This window comes from Phyllosticta capitalensis (genome assembly GCF_038381095.1).
Source record: "Phyllosticta capitalensis strain CBS 128856 chromosome Unknown BKA78scaffold_1, whole genome shotgun sequence".
Lineage (NCBI taxonomy): Eukaryota > Fungi > Ascomycota > Dothideomycetes > Botryosphaeriales > Phyllostictaceae > Phyllosticta > Phyllosticta capitalensis.
This window is the reverse complement of record NW_027117439.1, coordinates 2,251,403-2,268,111: the sequence shown is the minus strand read 5'-3', so window position 1 is coordinate 2,268,111 and position 16,709 is coordinate 2,251,403. Positions and strand designations below refer to the sequence as shown.

Here is a 16,709-nt window from a genome sequence, read left to right as displayed (position 1 = left end):
GTGGCTGCCCATGATCCCTGCCAGTCAATGTCATCCAGGCCAGCTTTTGCCCAGTGTGGGCGTCCGGCACGTTCAACCGTTCCTCTTCCAGGTGGTCATGAAGTCACAGCAACGTGCTTTCCCATAGCTTCAGCAAACATTGCCATCGGACCACGCGCTGACCAATATGTCATTTTGCACTCCAGCCGTTGTCGTCGGCGCACGCCCATCTCGAGGCCTGCAATGGTGTAGCTATAAGACCACGGCCAGTTCTTGGCCTTCTTCTGGGAATTAAGCCTCTCGAGTCTCCTACTCCAGCCTCCAACATGTTCTCGAGAAGTCTCTTGACCGGCGCTGCCCTGGCCTCTTTGGCCGCAGCTGCTCCTGCTCCCGTTCCTGATGTCCCAGGTTACACAGATGCGGATGCGCCATACGCCACCGAGACACCAGCACCCGTTACCCAACTGGCCACATCGTTTGGTCTCGACTCTCAGATTTCTGCCACGTTCACGACTCCTTCGACTGAGCCCCCAAGGGTCAGCAGTGTTGTAACGGGCCACACCAGCCATGGCCCCTATTCTGGCACTCCAACGACCACTGGCGCTGTTCAGGCGTCTTCGACCGAGGCCTCTACCGTTTCGGCTCTCCCTCCCAACCCTACTGCCACCTACTACAACAAGGACGGCGAACTGACCGAGGCCGAGCCTGCACCCTACACTCCTGCAGGTGGACTTGGCACCAACGGCACTGAGCCGCGCTACATGGTCAACTCGGACTTTGACTTCCACTCCATCCTTCTCGGCCTTTATCAGGAGTGGATCGAGCTGGACCTCTTCAACAATGGTCTCGCGACCTTTTCTGACGAGGACTTCCTTGCCGCTGGTCTTACGGCTGAGCACCGCGAGCTGATCCGCTTCATGGCGGACCAGGAGACCGGCCACGCGACGCTTTTGACCAACATGCTTGGAGAGGCTGCTGCTCCTCAGTGCACTTACAACTACCCCTTTACCACGGTCCGCGAGTTCATCGACTTCAACGCGAAGCTTACCCGCTGGGGTGAGAGCGGAGTGTGTAAGTAACAAGATCCGACCTCAATTACAGTGGAACGAGACTAACCAGCAAATCAGGGGGTTTCATCAACCACCTCGATTCACGCGAAGTCGGCCAGCTGCTGGCACAGTCCATCTCGACCGAGGCGCGCCAGGAAATGTCCTTCCGCCAGATGCTCGGCCTGCACCCGCAGCCTGTCTGGTTCGAGACTGGCATTCCTCAGTCGTGGGCCTGGACCTACCTCGCACCGTACATCTCGTCCTGCCCCGAAGGCACGACGCGCTTGGCCTGGCAAAACTTCCCCGCGCTGCACGTCGTCAACAACCCTAACCCCAACCGCGTGTCGGCCAACGACACCAAGGACTTTGAGGTCGTTGGCAACCGCACCGCCGACCCGGCCGACTCGCGCATCCCGTCGGAGGAATCCTGCGTCAACCTTAACGTGACTGGCTACAACTGCGGACCCGCCGTCATGCGCAACCGTAGCGAGCCCCTGTCTTTCCCCGGCCGCCAGGTTCGCCTCATGTGGGATGAGCCCGGCCAGGCCGTCGGCCCCAACAACAGCTACGTCACTTCGACGACGGCCGGCGACCCCAAGTTCGTCGCGTGGGTCAGCCAGCTCAACCTCACTTACACCCCGCTCGAGGTCACTGGTCAGAACAGTGGTTTCACGTACCAGCCCCCTGATGTCGTGTACCAGGGCGAGGGCGCGGTCAATGAAACGGTCTTCCTCGCGCTGACCGACTCGGACCTTTACCTTACGCCTTTCAACTTGAGCATGATTAACCCCCATGTCAAGGCTTTGGCCCTGTACACTGCTGGCTAAGCTAGTAGCTTGGGAGATATTGATTGTAAATATGGAAAAGCATTGGCTGGAGGATGTAGGACTTTAGTTCATGATACCTGGATGTACGAGTAATACGACTTAAATTCTCAAACAACTGTCATTTACCATTGTGATGCGCATTTCCGATCACGGAGAAAATATCTTGAATGTCCGCGAGGCCACTCAGCATGTTGAGAAAGAAGAATCCTCACAGTTTCATCTTTCGCATTGCTCAGTTTCCTCAGACACCATTGGCCTGGCCACCTTCTTCGATGCGCCTGCCCTGGCGATCAAAGGTAACGCTGCGGCCCTCCCACAAAGCCTTCTGCAGCGCCCAGCCAATCTCCATTCCCTTGAGACCCAACTCAAGCGATACTGGAACAGGCGTGTCTTCGGCAACGCTCTCCAGGAACTCGTTCGCCTCGGTCGCAAATGCGTGCTCAAAGCGGTCCCAGTACTCGCTCTGGACCTCGTTTGCAATGCCATCGCTGGTTGCGACCTGGGTAAAGTCGGCACGAGGGTGCGTGTTGACGAAGAGCTTGCCCTTGTCGCCAATGACCTCGGTGGCCACGTCGTGTCCATGCATCTGGGTACGACTGGCGTAGAAGTAGGCCATCTTGCCGTCCCAATATTCGACAACAGCAATGCCGTTGTCGACGTCGTTTGCCTTGCTCAGCCCCTCATAATGCGTGATGGTGCCAACGGCAAAGACGCGCTTGGGGATCACGTCCTCGCCGAGATACCAGAGCGACAGGTCGATGTCGTGGATGGTGCAGTCGACGAAGATGGCGCCGTTCTTTTGCGCATAGGCCTCGAAGAAGCCGCTGTCGTCGCGCAGGTCACCCGTCTGGCTGCGCACGATGAAGGGGCGTCCGATTGTGCCGGCGTCGATTTGCGCCTTTGCGGAGCGGTAGGAAGCGTCGAAGCGGCGGGAGTAGCCTGCCATGATCTTGAGGTGTGGGTGTTGCTTTGCGAGGGCCACGACGGCGCGCGCCTGTATGTAATCACTTTGCGCGTGAGTTGAGGCATGTCTTTGGGTCAGGGTTTTGAGCTACGTACCTCTTCCATATCATAGGACAGCGGCTTTTCGCACAGGACGTGCAGGTTCTTGTGTATGGCGGCCGTCGTGATACGAGCGTGAAGGTCGGTCGAAGTCGACACCCATACGGCTTGCAGGCCCGGCTGCTCGAGCATCTTTTCATACGAGTCGAACACTTCGACGCCGCTCTCGGGTCCGAAAAACTTGCGTGCCCACGCCAGCTCAGCGGGTGCGGGCGTGCAGACGGCTGTCAGCTTTGCTCGCGGCGCCCGGTAGATGAGCGTCTTGCAGTGCCTCTTTCCCATGCGTCCGAGACCGACGACACCAATGTTGATTTGTGGTGCCGGGAACTTGGCCGGCATGCTGCTGAGAGCATCCATGCTCTGGGGCTTGACTTGAGGCATTTTGTTGTGATGTGACGGAACACGAATTCGGAGAGTCGTAAAAAAGCGGTCCCTTGAGGTATTGTCCGAGAACCAGGTGGAAAATTGAGCTGATATGTAGCGTATAAGCCAGAGAAATCCGTCTCTTTATACTCCTTCGCTCTTCTGCCAGGCCATACCCCTCATTGCTGCCATGCTCAACCATAGCGCTAGTTGGCATCATCTTCGGGGAATAATTTCTCTTCATGGCGCCGCGTTTCTCGGAAGGCCAAATCCATAGCCATTGTCGTGCCAAACTTGCCTCATTTTCGCGAGAGATGGGTCTTTTGGCTCCACGGCATACTGTAGAGGGCAGTTTTGTGGTTCTCAACGACGTTGACTGTCGTCTTCGATTGGTTCAACTCATGGTCGTCTCCATCTTTTGCGGTTTGTTGTGCGCGGAGTTCTGCAAAGCGAGGTGCTCGTGGACAGCTTGACTTTCCACTGATGTTGAGTAAACGGAATTCGGAGAGCTGGACGACTGGGTGGATCCAGGGAGTTTTAATGTCATGGAAAACAGGTGCCGATGGTTGAAATGTCCAAATCCATATCCCAACGCGGGGTTGCGGGGTCAGGGTCTAGATCGCCTACGTCATTTCGGGATTAGGTTGATGGACCCCTGTCAGCCATCCGCACACCATCTGGAGGTGCCAATAATCTTTGGCCCGAATTATTCTCTTTCACACGTGATCATTGTCTTCGTTTTCTGTTCCGAAAGCCAGCTATCATGAGTCTGGAGTTAGAGATCTACTGCAGTTGCACTTGTCGTCGATGATAATTTGGGAAACAGCTCTCTAGGTGGTTGGAACATGCATATTTCTGGACCGGGGTATCCAATGCTTCGGTCCCCTCAAACTCTTTCTTCCCAAGCTCTACAAACAATGGTCCAGTAGCGGTCTGGATCCTTCCTCATGTGGCCAACGTGCGGGCTCTGTCCGAAGTTCTCCTTCCTCACCACCATGCCCAGCTTTTTCGCTTCCTCGGCATGCTCTTCGACATCGCTCGCCGGGATGATGGTATCGCCATCGCTGTATACGTACCATCTCGGTGCTTCCTTCCGAAAAAGCTCGGGGGAGTTGAGATGGTGCCTCAAGAGAGTAGCCATAGTCGGGAACCCAAACGTTGGCGGGATGTGGTAAAAGAAGATGAGAAGCATTCCCAGCATGAATTGCATCGGCCATCGCACGTAGAATGGCTTTGGCAGATTCATGCTCATGGCCGTCAGTCCGGGCAACAACCTCGAATGGCCGGGCAGCGAGTCGAGAACCATGGCTTGTGCCGGCAGTGGGTTTTCCGAGATGAATTGGTACTGCTCCGCAAGCACAGCCAGATTGCCGCTGCCTCCGTTCGACATGGCGTGCACAAAAAGGCCTTCGGAATCAGGCTTCGGGATGAAGTTGTGGACGGCGGCCAGTGCGGGAGCCAATTCCTTCTTTTGGCGTGCCTTGGTGTTGAAGAAAAAGTCCGAGGTCGACGACGTCAGGAGCAGAATCGGTGAGCTGGGGTACAGCTCTCGGTAGTACAGAACATATTTGCTGACATGCTTGAGATGGGCATCCATCCATGTCGCCAGCAAAATAAGCTTCGGGTCCTTTGATCTTCGCGATGCTTGGGCCTCAAGCTCAGGCGGCGTGTAGAGATACGTCTTGTGGTTGAGGGGCTTGAAGCCGGGCAAGATTGCGGCTGCAGCAACGGTCGACATGCTGAGGTACGTAGCTTTGGAGCCACCACGAGTTGAACTGAGAGACAGTGTGCTTCCACGGCGAAGCGTGAGAGGGAATTGGCTCTGGAAACGAAACATTTCGACTTTCTTTCATAGCACGGACTCGAGGAAGGCACCACTCCGGTGTTCGGCGGGACGATAACGTTACTAATCACAACGGCTCGCTCTTTCCATTTTGCCCGACTTCAACTCTTGCACATGAACCACAAAGGACCAGTCAACATCATCTGCTACGTGACGACTGAACTTTCGCAAGTTGCTGATTTGCCGTTCGTCTTGAAGATGACAATTTGCAAAGCATACACAAAGCCAAGAGGACAAAGAATCTTTGCATCAATCGCTATGTTTAGAGGTTGACAGCAGCCACAGTCGCTCGATTTCTTTCAATTACCACAAAGCATGGAGAACGATAGCTGTGGTACAAGTACAAGGTATCTACCACATTGAGGGCCTCATTTCTTCCACTTCGCTCGTCGTTCCTTCTTTTCATATTTCATCTTTTACCGGCCCTGGTGGCGCGTCGAACTTTTCCAAAATGAGCAACCCTCGTTCACTCAGTCAACGTTCCTTCCTCGAGGCCATATTAAAAGGACTCAAGGGATACAGCATTGTGTCGCAGCTTGTCGGCAACCCATTACTCCTGGCGCTGCTCGATACCATCAACCCTTATGTGTGGCAAGCTTTCTACGCAAGTGGCAAAGCCTTCCTGATGATTCCAACCCTTGTTAAAGCTGTCAAAACATTACAGGCTGAGTTTTTCAAATTTTTCGAACAGAATTACACGAGTTCAATCACCATCGACGAGCGGCATTTCCAGGTCTTTCGGAAGGTCAGCACCTGGGCCAATATGAACATAGCAAATATTGGAAGGAACATCAAGGTTACGGATAACAGACTCACGACCTTCCATGATAAGAAGACGGATTTTGGACCCAGAGGCAAGCAGAGCTTCCACCATGAAAACCGTAAGTTTTGGCTGGAACGCAAAATGAAACAGGGTTTGCAAGACACGCCTGAGGAAGTTCTGGAAATCTCGTGTGCAGGCCAGAGCGCACAGCCCCTGAAAGACTTCGTCAAGTTTTGCGAGGACTTCGCCGACGAGGTCATGAGCGAAGCAGTCATGATCTTCAAACCCAGCGACAACCTCCAGAACTTCGGATTGCCCTCATTCGTGCGACGACGAGACATGTCTTCAATTGACATGGATGAGAGACTCAAAGCCGACCTAATCGAGGACGCAAAAGCGTACTTTCATCCGGCCTCCGAGGCTTACTACGTGAACCGGGGAATTCCTCTGCGCCGCGGCTATCTCTTTTACGGACCTCCTGGCTGTGGCAAGACATCCATCTGTGGCGCCCTTGCCAGCATGCTCAACCTCGATCTATACACCATCTCTCTAGCATCTGAGAATGCCAACGACAAAAACTTGGAAAAGCTCTTTTCGCATCTTCCAAAGAGATGCATTGTGCTCCTGGAAGATATTGACAGTGCAGGCGTCGAACGCGAGAATATGTCCGTAGCGCTCCACGGGATGTCCAGGCAACGCAACGACCATTATTGGCCATCACTTACTATAGGCGGTCTCTTGAACGTCATTGATGGTGCCGGCGCTGCGGAAGGCCGTCTGATCATTATGACTTCCAACCACCCAGAAACGCTTGACCGCGCTCTCATCCGTCCAGGCCGCATCGACAAGACGTTCTACTTTGGTCATGTTTCCAAGGCTGTTGCGGCATCCATGTTCAAACGCATATACAGTTCCTACGACAACGACATCATCACAGGCCTAGAAGCTGTCGACAATCTTGACCTGCTTGCGGATGAATTTGTTCAGCAGATGCCGGTTGACATTGAAATCACGCCGGCAGAGCTGCAATGCTTTCTCTTGGAACATCGCAACTCCCCTTTCGATGCGCTGCGCAGTGCTTACCAGATATTCCCAGGGGCGACATTTGATAGAGACATTTGCGAGAGTATGAGAGCAGAGACAGTGCAAGCCGAGGATATTGACATGGAGAACAGTGAGAGCGAGGAGTCTGTTTACTACTCTGTCGGCTCTCAATGGAGTCCCAGGGGCTTTTAGTCACACCTGCGTTTGTCAATGAGCCTTTTCAACAAAAAGATCTCCCGACAACAGTTATGACCCGGATAGTATCGTCTCACAATTGATCATAAGTCCCCTTAGCGCAGTTTTTCTGAAGTTGAGAATCTGGAAACAGGCCTTCGCCTATTAAGCAAAACAGAGACAAATGCAGTGATCATGTTTTTACGTCAAGGAGTCTCACATGTTGAAAAGTAACAGGAAAGAATTATTTAGACCCACGAAGCCTTTACACCAGAGACAAGAATACAGCCCGCCGTCCCAGCCGTGGTATGCATGCTATAGACCGATGACAGCGCCTAACGCCGGCAGTATGCCACAGACCACGAAAGTGAATCCCGAATACTTCCAACACTTCATCGTAACTCCCCATTTCCGTCTTTACTCTGCTCGCGATTCCGGCGTCAAAGCCTCTTCCTTCTCGCCAGCGGCCGGATCAGCCAGTACCAGCCCCATTGTATTTGGCAAACCCCTCCATGTTCTCATCCTCTGGCTCCTCGATATCATCATCCAAATCACTCAACTCGCTCTCATCATCTGCGCTGTCGTGCACACTACCCGGAGCGCTGGGTTCTGCCGCGCCGGTGCCTGTCTCTGTTTCCTCTTGCGTTCCTTCTTCCGCTGTCTCCTGTGCGGCTTCTTGTTGTTCGTCTTGGCCCTCGGTTTCGCCTTCAGCCTCTGGCTCCTCTTTGACCTTTAACGCGTCATCAGCTCCTCCGCCTTGACCACCACCAGAGGGCAGCGGCGCCTTTGGCGTCGATGCCTCACGAATCGGGACGGTGGTGGTCGATGGAGTTGTCGAGGGAGCCGCAACAGGTCGCGAGACAGCGGCTTCAGCTTTGCGCATAAGCTCCCGCCGTCCGACGCCCTTAGATCGAGCTTTAGGAGCTGCGGCAGCGGGAGGATCCGATGGAGTGGGCTGACCCTGGGCTGAGGACTGCATGTTGATAATCTGGAACGCCGGGTTCTGTCCTTGCTGCTGGGGTTGGTCAGCCGCCCCGTCCATGTTCATAATGTTATGCATGGACATCATGTTGGAGCGCTCGGGAGCTGCCTGAGCAGCAGCGGCAGGTTGCGCTGATGATTCAGAATTGGAGGTCGGACCAGGCTCGGCCATGAGTTGCGGGAGCGCTTGTTGATACAGTAGAGCGTACGTGTCGCCGATCAAGTCGTCGATGAGCGTTGCTTTCATCAGGCTGTTATTCGTGCGCCGGAGCTCAATGGCCTCTGCAAGAACTTCAAGAGTAGGCGATTTGTTTTCAGGTGCTTTGCACCATACTTCCAATTTGCCAGCCCACTTGACCCATTCTTCATGGTTGATCGCCTTGAAGACGGCATCTTCGTGACCTTCAGGGACCCTGCCCGCTTTGCGAAGCATCTGAAGGAATGGTTAGAAGTTATTCTGATTCGTCATAGAGATTACTTGCCTTGAGATAAGTTTGGCACAAGTGCTGCCAAAGCTTAGCATGCTCATAGAACTCGTGATTCTTCCGCCGCACCCTCTTAGCTAATGCTTCCATCCCCGATCTATCATTCGTCTCAGCGAGTAATTGGATGAAGAATGTCGTGTAGCGCGTAGTGTAGACAAAGTGACGACCTAGGCGCTCGAACTCGGGCTTCCAGACTATGAGCTGCATTGTCTTTGTGAATATTTGCTGCGTGAGCTCATTCTTCGCGGCCAGGGCAGGCATGAACGAATCTCCAGGCGATGGCGTGCCATACTGTATGTGGGCAGCCCTTGCGGTCATTCTGTGATGCCAGTTGGATTTGTCGGCCTGTCGAAGAATCTTCAACACCCTCAAACAGTAGTCATCCCAGTCCTCACGATCACCGACTTCCTCAGCGTCAGAGGTCGGCGCAGGGATCTGCCTCGCATAGTGCGTAGCCTGGAGATGCTCCATTGCCTGATTTGGTGTCCTTGTTGACATATGGACCATTTTATGAAGTACCGACAACAGCTTGTAGTGTGGTTCGAGGATTGCATCCCTAGAGCCCTTTTTCTCTGGAAGCTCCTCTATGGCGTGCACAAACGCGTCTAGAACCTCTTGTGAAGTGGTACCAGACGGCGACCAAGGGTCCATCTTGTGCATCTTCCAAAGGCATTTGCCCAGCATGTAGTAGTTCAGCCAATGATCGGACCTGCGATTGATCGCCCTTTTGAACAGCCCTGCAGCAAATTTCCAAACCGCGGGGAAATACAAGGGCGTGAATGGCGCCTCCCTCACGACGGTCTGTTTACTGTAGAATCTGTTCTCATTCTCTTTGAATGTGAATGCTTGCATGTGAAATGGATCTCTCGAAGATGAGTAGATTCTCATGCCAAAGTCGGCAAAGAGCTGTGCCAACTTGCTCTGAGTTTCCTCTGAAGAATCGGCGTTTCGCATAGCTGTGGCAACTGCCATTGTGTAGCAGTGAATCGCTGCCCTTTGGTGTTGTATCAGCTCAGGGTCGTTTTTGTTGACCTTTTCGGCGGACCAAGAAACCATCTCGTCGATCTGGTAGTCGTACGAGAGCGCTTGCAGGTACCAAGTCTCCCAGCGTTCCGAGTCATACTCCAAATCTTGCACGAAAAAGGCCGACGCAATATTGAGGTCCTCTGTGGGTACGGGAGCCTGCCGCTTCTGATTCTGCGATCGAAAACGATTCAGTGCAAGACTGCCCATGAGAAAGTGCCACCCCTTAGACGCGATTCGAGCATTCTTGGAAGGAATTGGTTTTGCGGAAATGTTTCCAATTCCTCTGACGCAGCGGTACAAGTCAGTCGCCCTTATAGGCGACTTGATGAACGACATGTACTTCAACCTGTTCAAGGCAAGATCCTCCGCACCTGCAGGCTTGGTTCGAGCAAGATGCCCATGGACCACGTCAATTGATGTCCCAAGTTGCGTCTTGTGCAAATCTTTGAGGCTGACTTTGCGCGTCTGGTACATGACAAAGTCGAGTAGCTTCAACGCCGTCTTCTGATCCATGGGGTCATACTCGCTGGGATGATCGACCTTTTCCGCCGGGTTTGTAAAGAGGAACAGGTTGTACAAGTCGAAGAGGACCTGACAAATCACCGTGTCTCTTGTCTCCACGTCCGCAATTTCATTGTCTTTGAACCAACGCAAAAGTTGATCTTTCATCACCCGGAGTAGAAGCTTGTTTGAGGCAGCGCAGAATCCACGGATTCCAAAATCGTAGTGGAGGTGACGGAGGTACTCAAACTTGTCCTCGCTCGGATTCGGGAACAACTCTGCGTTGTGCTTCATTGCGTCGTCAAGGAGCAGCAATTGGAGTATCCAGCCTCGGACCTGAATCTCGTGCAGCTTGGCGATTACGGTATGATGTACAGGACTAGGACGGCCTTCAAAGGTGGGTTGACTCAGCTGACCCATGCGGATATGGTCCTCGTGGATGTTGGTCGTGCTTAGAAGCCAGAGCAATTCGCTAATGGCATTCAAGGACGATTGCATGTGGCTGTCGTCTATGCACTCAAAGACATTCTCCACGCCGAAATTTTTGAGGATCTTGACAAAGATTTCATCAATGATGCGAAGCCACTTGAGCAACTCGGCTGATCTTTGTTCAGGCGGATCTTCGGTGTAAGACGAGCTCTTCATGTCCTCTACAAGTATCTCGACGCTACGCAGGTAGCACGAAACGACCTTGGGTGGATAGTCAATAGCATCATATGCCTGCCTGAGACGCTGCCACAACGAAAGACGCAATGATACGTTTGCGTTGGAGACGAATTGAATCATTGCCTGCAAAGGACCGGGTCTAGCTTGTGCGACCACTTGCTGGCCTTCATCACCCTTTTCGGACTCTTGCGATGGCTCGTCAAGATCGTCTTGGCTGTCTGCGATTTCGGTTTTGCTTGTCCGCTGGTTGTCTCGTTGCCTCTCCTGGCATGTGGATTCCAAAATCGGCTCTAAACTTTCGATGACAGTGACTGGATCACTCTCATCTTGTTGAAATACCTTCATGAAGGTGTCTTTCATGTTGATTTTGGTCAGCTCACGCTCCGCAGCCTCGACTGAAAGTTCAGGCATGATGGCGTTGTTTTGCACATGAACCACTGGGTTGTGCATGAGGCCGGCAATCGTTTTCAACTCCTCGATACATGCGACGACGTAATCCTGAGATGCGTCTTCCGATCCGCTGAGATGGAATATGGACGCCCAGAGGTGCCGGAAGTCCAGTTCGTCGATGGCGGAGTCGTTCTTGCAGGCGGAGCGGTAGGCTATGGCTTGCCGCGCAAGCAAAACCCACCTCTCCAATCGCTCTCGTTGTAAAGTTTGTGTTGAAATGTCCACGCTCGATGTCGGATGCTTAATCAGAGAATAAATATCGAGGTGCAGTTCAAAGACTGATTGAATCATTTCGATAAGAGACGCCTCTTCCTCATTGAGCTCCAGCGCTTCCCCGGAAGCCTGGACTTGTAGAAGTCTCGAATCGAGTCTTTCAGCTTCCTCAGATAGTCTTTGATAAACGAGATCGTCGGCGTTAACGATTGCTTGGACAATGATCCTTTTCAGGTCCTCTGACCAATGGTAACGCAGATAGCTGGATCTGCCATCTACCTCTTCCCCCCTGGTCTGTAACCCACCAGATCTCATCATGGCCTGCAACCATGACCAAAGCAATTCCTTGACTGGACGACCAGTCTCAGATGCTTGTGACCACTCCAAAAGACCCTCGTCAACAAGAAGTGGTCCGGTTGCAGCCTGCGAGCCTGGGGATTTTGTGTAGCCAAGGAAAGCATTAAGACCTGCTTCGCGAGAAGCGCCACCGAGCAAGTCCACAGACTCTCCGCTTGTGAGGACGGTCGCCGCTTGAGGTGTACAGTCCTGAAGGATCGTGTAAAGGTCTCTGGCGGCAGTATCAAGCTTGTTGTCGCGAGGTTCTCGTAATTCGTTTTGGTTTCGTAGCAAGTCCCGCAGTTTCTTTGGAGAGCCTAGGCCGTTAACTCCAAGTTTTCCCAGAATTTCGCCAGTAATCTCAAAGAGCCAGTCATCCGCTTGTTCATGATGATGGTTTTCAGAATCATACTGCTGGTTCGAGAGGTCAGGAGCAGTGCCAAGCACCCCATCGCCCACGGATTCGCGTGCCCGGATTCTCTTGCTCCTCACTCGACCACCATCAGCTGTTTCAGCGAGACCAGCAGAGTCTGTCGACCTTTTTCTAGAAGGCGCGCCTGGCCTCTCAGATTGCTCGGTCGCGGCGCCGTCGCCGTTTGTAGCTGCATCCGGTTTCGAAATTTGTGCGTCGTCCTCAGCATCTTTCATCTCGCTGTCTCCATTCCTCGAGGCTTCTGCCTGAGGCTGGCCGTCCGCAACTTGATCATCTGCATTGTGATTTTGATCCGAGTTGGCTCCAGATTGGTTGGAATCCTCGGGGCCGACAGCAGCAGATTCACGGACAGGTTCCCGTGGAAGTTTAAGGACGACCAACGCACCTGGTCCCGCATCTGTCCGCTGCTGGAGCTCTTGGAGAAATTCGGTCAAAATGGCATCGCCGACGTGAGCCCAGGTGGGTGAGACTGGAGTCAAGGCGACTTGGGAAGGAGGGCTATCAAAGGCGTCTTGCAGTCTTTTGCGTAGTTGCACTTCGGCCGGTAGTGGAGCAAATGTCAGCGGCGCGAGGCGCTTCTTAATTGCAGCCGATAGCTTTTTGCGCCGCAAATCGGACAGAGGAGCCAGGGCGAGAGACAGGTCATCTTTTAATTTTTCGACTAACTCTCGAAGTTGCTGTCCTGCAAATCCTTCCTCCAGCCCGGGGAGTCTCATGATGCTGTCCAGGCCTTCGTCGTCGCCTTCGAGAACAGCTTCTAAGCAGAACCTTGTTATCCTGCTGCTGCCAGCTAGCGCAGCCACTGACGCGGCCCGCGACCACAGGTCCAGATCCGTATCATCTTTATCCAAAGCTTCTGCGAACATTTGTAACGGGTCGCTGGTTGAGGACGACAATTGAGAGGTGCCGAGCTCATGGTGGAGCGCTTCCAACAAGAACTGGCCGTGATTTTTGTACGAGAGATGAAGTATTTGGGGGAGTGTGTTGGGCGCCGAGTCTGCGCCACCTGCTGCCTGGACTGGGCCGGCATCGACGTCCTCTTGGAACAACAGGTCGAAATCTGGGTCGCCATGGAGCGCACTGCGACGGAACTCGGACAGCGATTCGGTGTACTTGAAGATTTCTGATTCGAAGAGGGCCTTGTAAGCTTCCGCAGCTTGCTTGAAAGAGCGAGGTCCCTCAGCGTGGTATTTGAGGGCGGTCTGGTATAGCTTGAGAGCTTCCTCAATCTGTATTTCCTTGGTGTTGTCGATTTCATCATCAGACTCGATGTCGGATTCAATGTTGAGCGCCTTGAAGTTGGACTGCATCGCGTCTCATGTCAGTGAAAGATGCGCGCGCGCTGTAAGAGGGGAGACTTGCCATGGTGGGCGCCCACGATCCAAACCAACGGCTGGATGTGGAGTTGGCGTAGTGGACGTGTCGAGTGGACCTACTGGGCTGGAGGGATGCGCGCCCGGCGCTCCGCGTCGGCGTTGGTCCGTGCACACCCCCAGGTCACCGTGGACGATGGAGCTGCGCTGCGACCTTCAACAGCAATGCGCCTGGACGTCCCGCGTCCTTCTCTCCATCTCCTCCAGTCTACCCGCACTCGCCGCCAATTGATGCTGCTGGAATAGCAAGCTTCAAGCGCACTCTTCTCCCATACAGTCATGGTTCCTCAACCAGCAGTCCCCGAGTAGGTCAAGTCCTATTTACTGGCCAGCTTTGCAACCCCCGCCCTCTGGCCAATCCCGCGCATGCAATGGATCCCATTGTCACTAGAGGCTCCTTATCCTTTAAGAGCTTCTTAATCTTTTCTGTCACCAATACCAAAGTCATTTGATTGTCTCAATCGCTGCTGACATGCTGACGTGTCTTCTCTCAGAATCTACGAAGACGACATACAGTCCGTTGTCGATCTCCGTACAGAAAGCTTGCAGACCCTGCGCGAATTGGGTCCTCCTGACCTGGTACACCTGGTCAAACAGCAAAAAGGGTCGACAAACAAGGTGCGTCGACTGACGTTCCCATCAGGCACAATCCGCACCATGGTTAGGCAGCCGGGCTAACACACACCACTAGACTGGAGTATATCACCACATTTCTGGCGTCGATGCCTCCTCGTCCGCAAGTTTAGCAGCCTACATAAACACTCTGACATACACACCGAACGACAAAACCCACAAGGTCGTCTCTGGATTATACTGGTAAAGCGGCACTCGTAAGGTCAACACGGATTCTAGCTGACGGAACAAGCTGCTATAATGCCTTTTCACGGCTGGACATGCGCGTCCAGGTAGCCATTCCCGGAACGGTAGAAAGCTACTGCATTGACGAACGGGGAGAGAAGCGCGTTGCGTCGGACGAGTTGTGGCTCGAGACTTACCTCTGCAGCGTGCTGCGGGCATACTCGTACGCCGACGATGGCTCCGGCGATCAGATCAAGAAGATCATCGGGGTCAGGAGATTCAACCCCATCACCAGTACTGAGGCCGAGCACAAATTTTTGGACTCTGCCGAGCGGCTCTTCTTCAATGGTTGGCCCCTGTCCCACTTGCTCGCACTACCCCTCTAATACATTCCAGGTTGGCAGCTTGGCTCCGATCCAGAAATTCAAGTACCCAACCTCGTCTCGAATCACTTGACCACTGGACTCCTCAACTACATTCACACCTCCGGCCGCTATGCCTCTGGAATCAACTTGTTCGAAAAGCTTCGCTCCCGAGACCCGGAAATCTCATCACTTCTCGCCCGAGTCTACATTTCGGCCGACGAAGAAGTCAAGGCTGTCCAATTGTTGCACGATGCTATCCAGGAACTTCCAATGGACTATTCCCTCCTCGACTGCCAGGCCGATTTCCTCAACAAGAAAGGACGTGCGGATATGGCACTAGAGATTGCCAAGAGAAGCGTCGTTTCTGCGCCAAGTGAATTCAGCACCTGGGCCAGATTGGCCGAGATCTATGTCAGCCTGGAGCAATGGGATCTCGCGCTTCTGACTCTCAACTCCTGTCCCATGTTCACCTACCAAGACAAGGATGCCCCACGCATACCAGAGCCGTTCAAGATCAACTTGCCTCTCATGCCCGAGAGCGTATGTGACGAGATTGATGACAGTACTGGTCCCAATGATGTCGATGCTGTCCACCCGACACTCAAGAAGCTTCACGCCGCAGGTTTTAGGGGAACCTTTTTGAAGGCTTATATGCTTCTTACCAAGATCACGAAAAAGATTGGATGGGACCAATTGCTGAGGATAAGAAGTCAAGTCTTCGTTATGGAAGAAGAATATCGGCATGAGAAGCAGACCGTGGCGCAGCAACCGCCGCAGCAAACCCCAAGCCGGAATGCCAGCACGAGTGCGATACGCTCACCAAGCCCGCAGACCAATGGACACGGTGATGGTGAGAATGGAGAGTCTACAACAGATGGAGAGGAAAAGAATGACGCAAACGATGCCGGAGATTCGTTGGAGAAGCCCTCGAACACCGTTGCGTCAGAAGAAGTCAAGGCCGGAAGCGACGAACCGGATCCTTCTCACAACCAATACACGCAATTCCACAACAAGCGTCTCTGCGAGCGCTGGCTTGACAACCTCTTCATGGTTCTCTATGAGGACTTGCGCGTTTACACCATCTGGAGGACGGAGATGGCGCAGTACCGGCAGCAACAGTTGCTGTACAAGAAGAACCCAGAGGAGTGGGAGATTCTCGGTGAGCTCGCCGAGAGACTGCATCATGATGATGAGGCCATGGAAGCATACCAGGCTTGCCTCAACATCAAATTCTCTCCAAAGGCCATGCGCGGCCTGCTGAAGTTGTACGAGTCGCAGGGCAACGTAAGATTGATGCTCGGGGCTCTCATCCGCCTAGTTTGCTGGCAGTACAGGTGGTATTCGGAGGTAAGACGAGCAATCAAAATTTACGGCGAACCTTTACTGATGAAAGCAACAGTTCTCCCCGTCATTGCTCTTCATGATTCGTAGACTCATTGAAGAGGAGGGAACCTTGAAAGTCCGGAGCATCATTCAGGGAACGAGCCTCCCACAGCATGTGTTGGAGTTGACGCATCAATACACGAACCTTGTTGCCAACTTCCGCAACCCGGGCTCCGAGTAATGATTTTTGATTCTCAACGCCTGGTGAATGTCGCTTCTTTGCCTGGTTTTGAAGCGACGCTCTCCTGGTCTCCTGAGAAGTTTTAATTCTTTCAGTACGTGGGTAGACGTTGGGCAGGGAAGGTGTAAAAGAAGATACCTTTGCATTGATAATGAGGGCCACTATGGGAATGACGTCAAACATGGATTTATGTCAGTTGCGCTCTTTTGGTCTTGCTTGGCTTGGAGCGGTGTATTGCGGCTACTGGAGCTGGAGATTGTACTGTAGAGCGTCGAGTAATTCAAAAGTGAGTTATTTGCTTGATATTGTGCTTGCCCAAGTCCACTATTCAAATGGTGCTACGCTTCAGGGTAACTCTTGGCGGGACCCAGCGGCGCGCTGAACTGCGCGCACGTCCGTTCGTACCGAGCTACC

At 53.2% G+C, this 16,709-nt stretch overlaps 7 protein-coding genes across 7 annotated transcripts; 3 read left to right on the top strand and 4 right to left on the bottom strand.

Moving 5' to 3' along the window:
* Window positions 1–305: 305 nt before the first annotated feature.
* Window positions 306–1,855, top strand: BKA78DRAFT_243986 (ferritin-like domain-containing protein; the record flags this gene model as incomplete). Its single annotated transcript, XM_066883991.1, has 2 exons — window positions 306–1,050; window positions 1,107–1,855. The coding sequence occupies 2 exons, from the start codon at window positions 306–308 to the stop codon at window positions 1,853–1,855; spliced, it is 1,494 nt and encodes a 497-aa protein (XP_066749484.1).
* A 115-nt stretch (window positions 1,856–1,970) lies between these two features.
* BKA78DRAFT_276446 (uncharacterized protein) lies at window positions 1,971–3,256 on the bottom strand (the record flags this gene model as incomplete). The annotated part of the gene is made up of 2 exons (XM_066885567.1): window positions 1,971–2,849; window positions 2,915–3,256. The coding sequence occupies 2 exons, from the start codon at window positions 3,254–3,256 to the stop codon at window positions 2,097–2,099; spliced, it is 1,095 nt and encodes a 364-aa protein (XP_066749483.1). The 3' UTR covers window positions 1,971–2,096.
* Window positions 3,257–4,166: 910 nt separating this feature from the next.
* BKA78DRAFT_348814 (uncharacterized protein) lies at window positions 4,167–5,018 on the bottom strand (the record flags this gene model as incomplete). Its single annotated transcript, XM_066890695.1, has 1 exon — window positions 4,167–5,018. One exon carries the CDS (start codon window positions 5,016–5,018, stop codon window positions 4,167–4,169), a length of 852 nt encoding a protein of 283 aa, XP_066749482.1.
* A 556-nt stretch (window positions 5,019–5,574) lies between these two features.
* BKA78DRAFT_340039 (P-loop containing nucleoside triphosphate hydrolase protein) lies at window positions 5,575–7,122 on the top strand (the record flags this gene model as incomplete). The annotated part of the gene is made up of 1 exon (XM_066890305.1): window positions 5,575–7,122. One exon carries the CDS (start codon window positions 5,575–5,577, stop codon window positions 7,120–7,122), a length of 1,548 nt encoding a protein of 515 aa, XP_066749481.1.
* A 180-nt stretch (window positions 7,123–7,302) lies between these two features.
* BKA78DRAFT_302786 (uncharacterized protein) lies at window positions 7,303–12,589 on the bottom strand. The gene is made up of 2 exons (XM_066887480.1): window positions 8,568–12,589; window positions 7,303–8,518 (listed from the first exon to the last, which is right to left on the bottom strand). Exons 1-2 carry the CDS (start codon window positions 12,408–12,410, stop codon window positions 7,577–7,579), a joined length of 4,785 nt encoding a protein of 1,594 aa, XP_066749480.1. The 5' UTR covers window positions 12,411–12,589; the 3' UTR covers window positions 7,303–7,576.
* A 246-nt stretch (window positions 12,590–12,835) lies between these two features.
* BKA78DRAFT_302785 (uncharacterized protein) lies at window positions 12,836–13,599 on the bottom strand. The gene has a single exon (XM_066887479.1). It carries the CDS (start codon window positions 13,454–13,456, stop codon window positions 12,986–12,988), a length of 471 nt encoding a protein of 156 aa, XP_066749479.1. The 5' UTR covers window positions 13,457–13,599; the 3' UTR covers window positions 12,836–12,985.
* Window positions 13,600–13,730: 131 nt separating this feature from the next.
* BKA78DRAFT_302782 (clathrin-coated vesicle protein) lies at window positions 13,731–16,598 on the top strand. The gene is made up of 6 exons (XM_066887478.1): window positions 13,731–13,873; window positions 14,063–14,186; window positions 14,260–14,384; window positions 14,434–14,714; window positions 14,763–16,078; window positions 16,131–16,598. Exons 1-6 carry the CDS (start codon window positions 13,848–13,850, stop codon window positions 16,293–16,295), a joined length of 2,037 nt encoding a protein of 678 aa, XP_066749478.1. The 5' UTR covers window positions 13,731–13,847; the 3' UTR covers window positions 16,296–16,598.
* The last annotated feature ends 111 nt before the right edge of the window (window positions 16,599–16,709 follow it).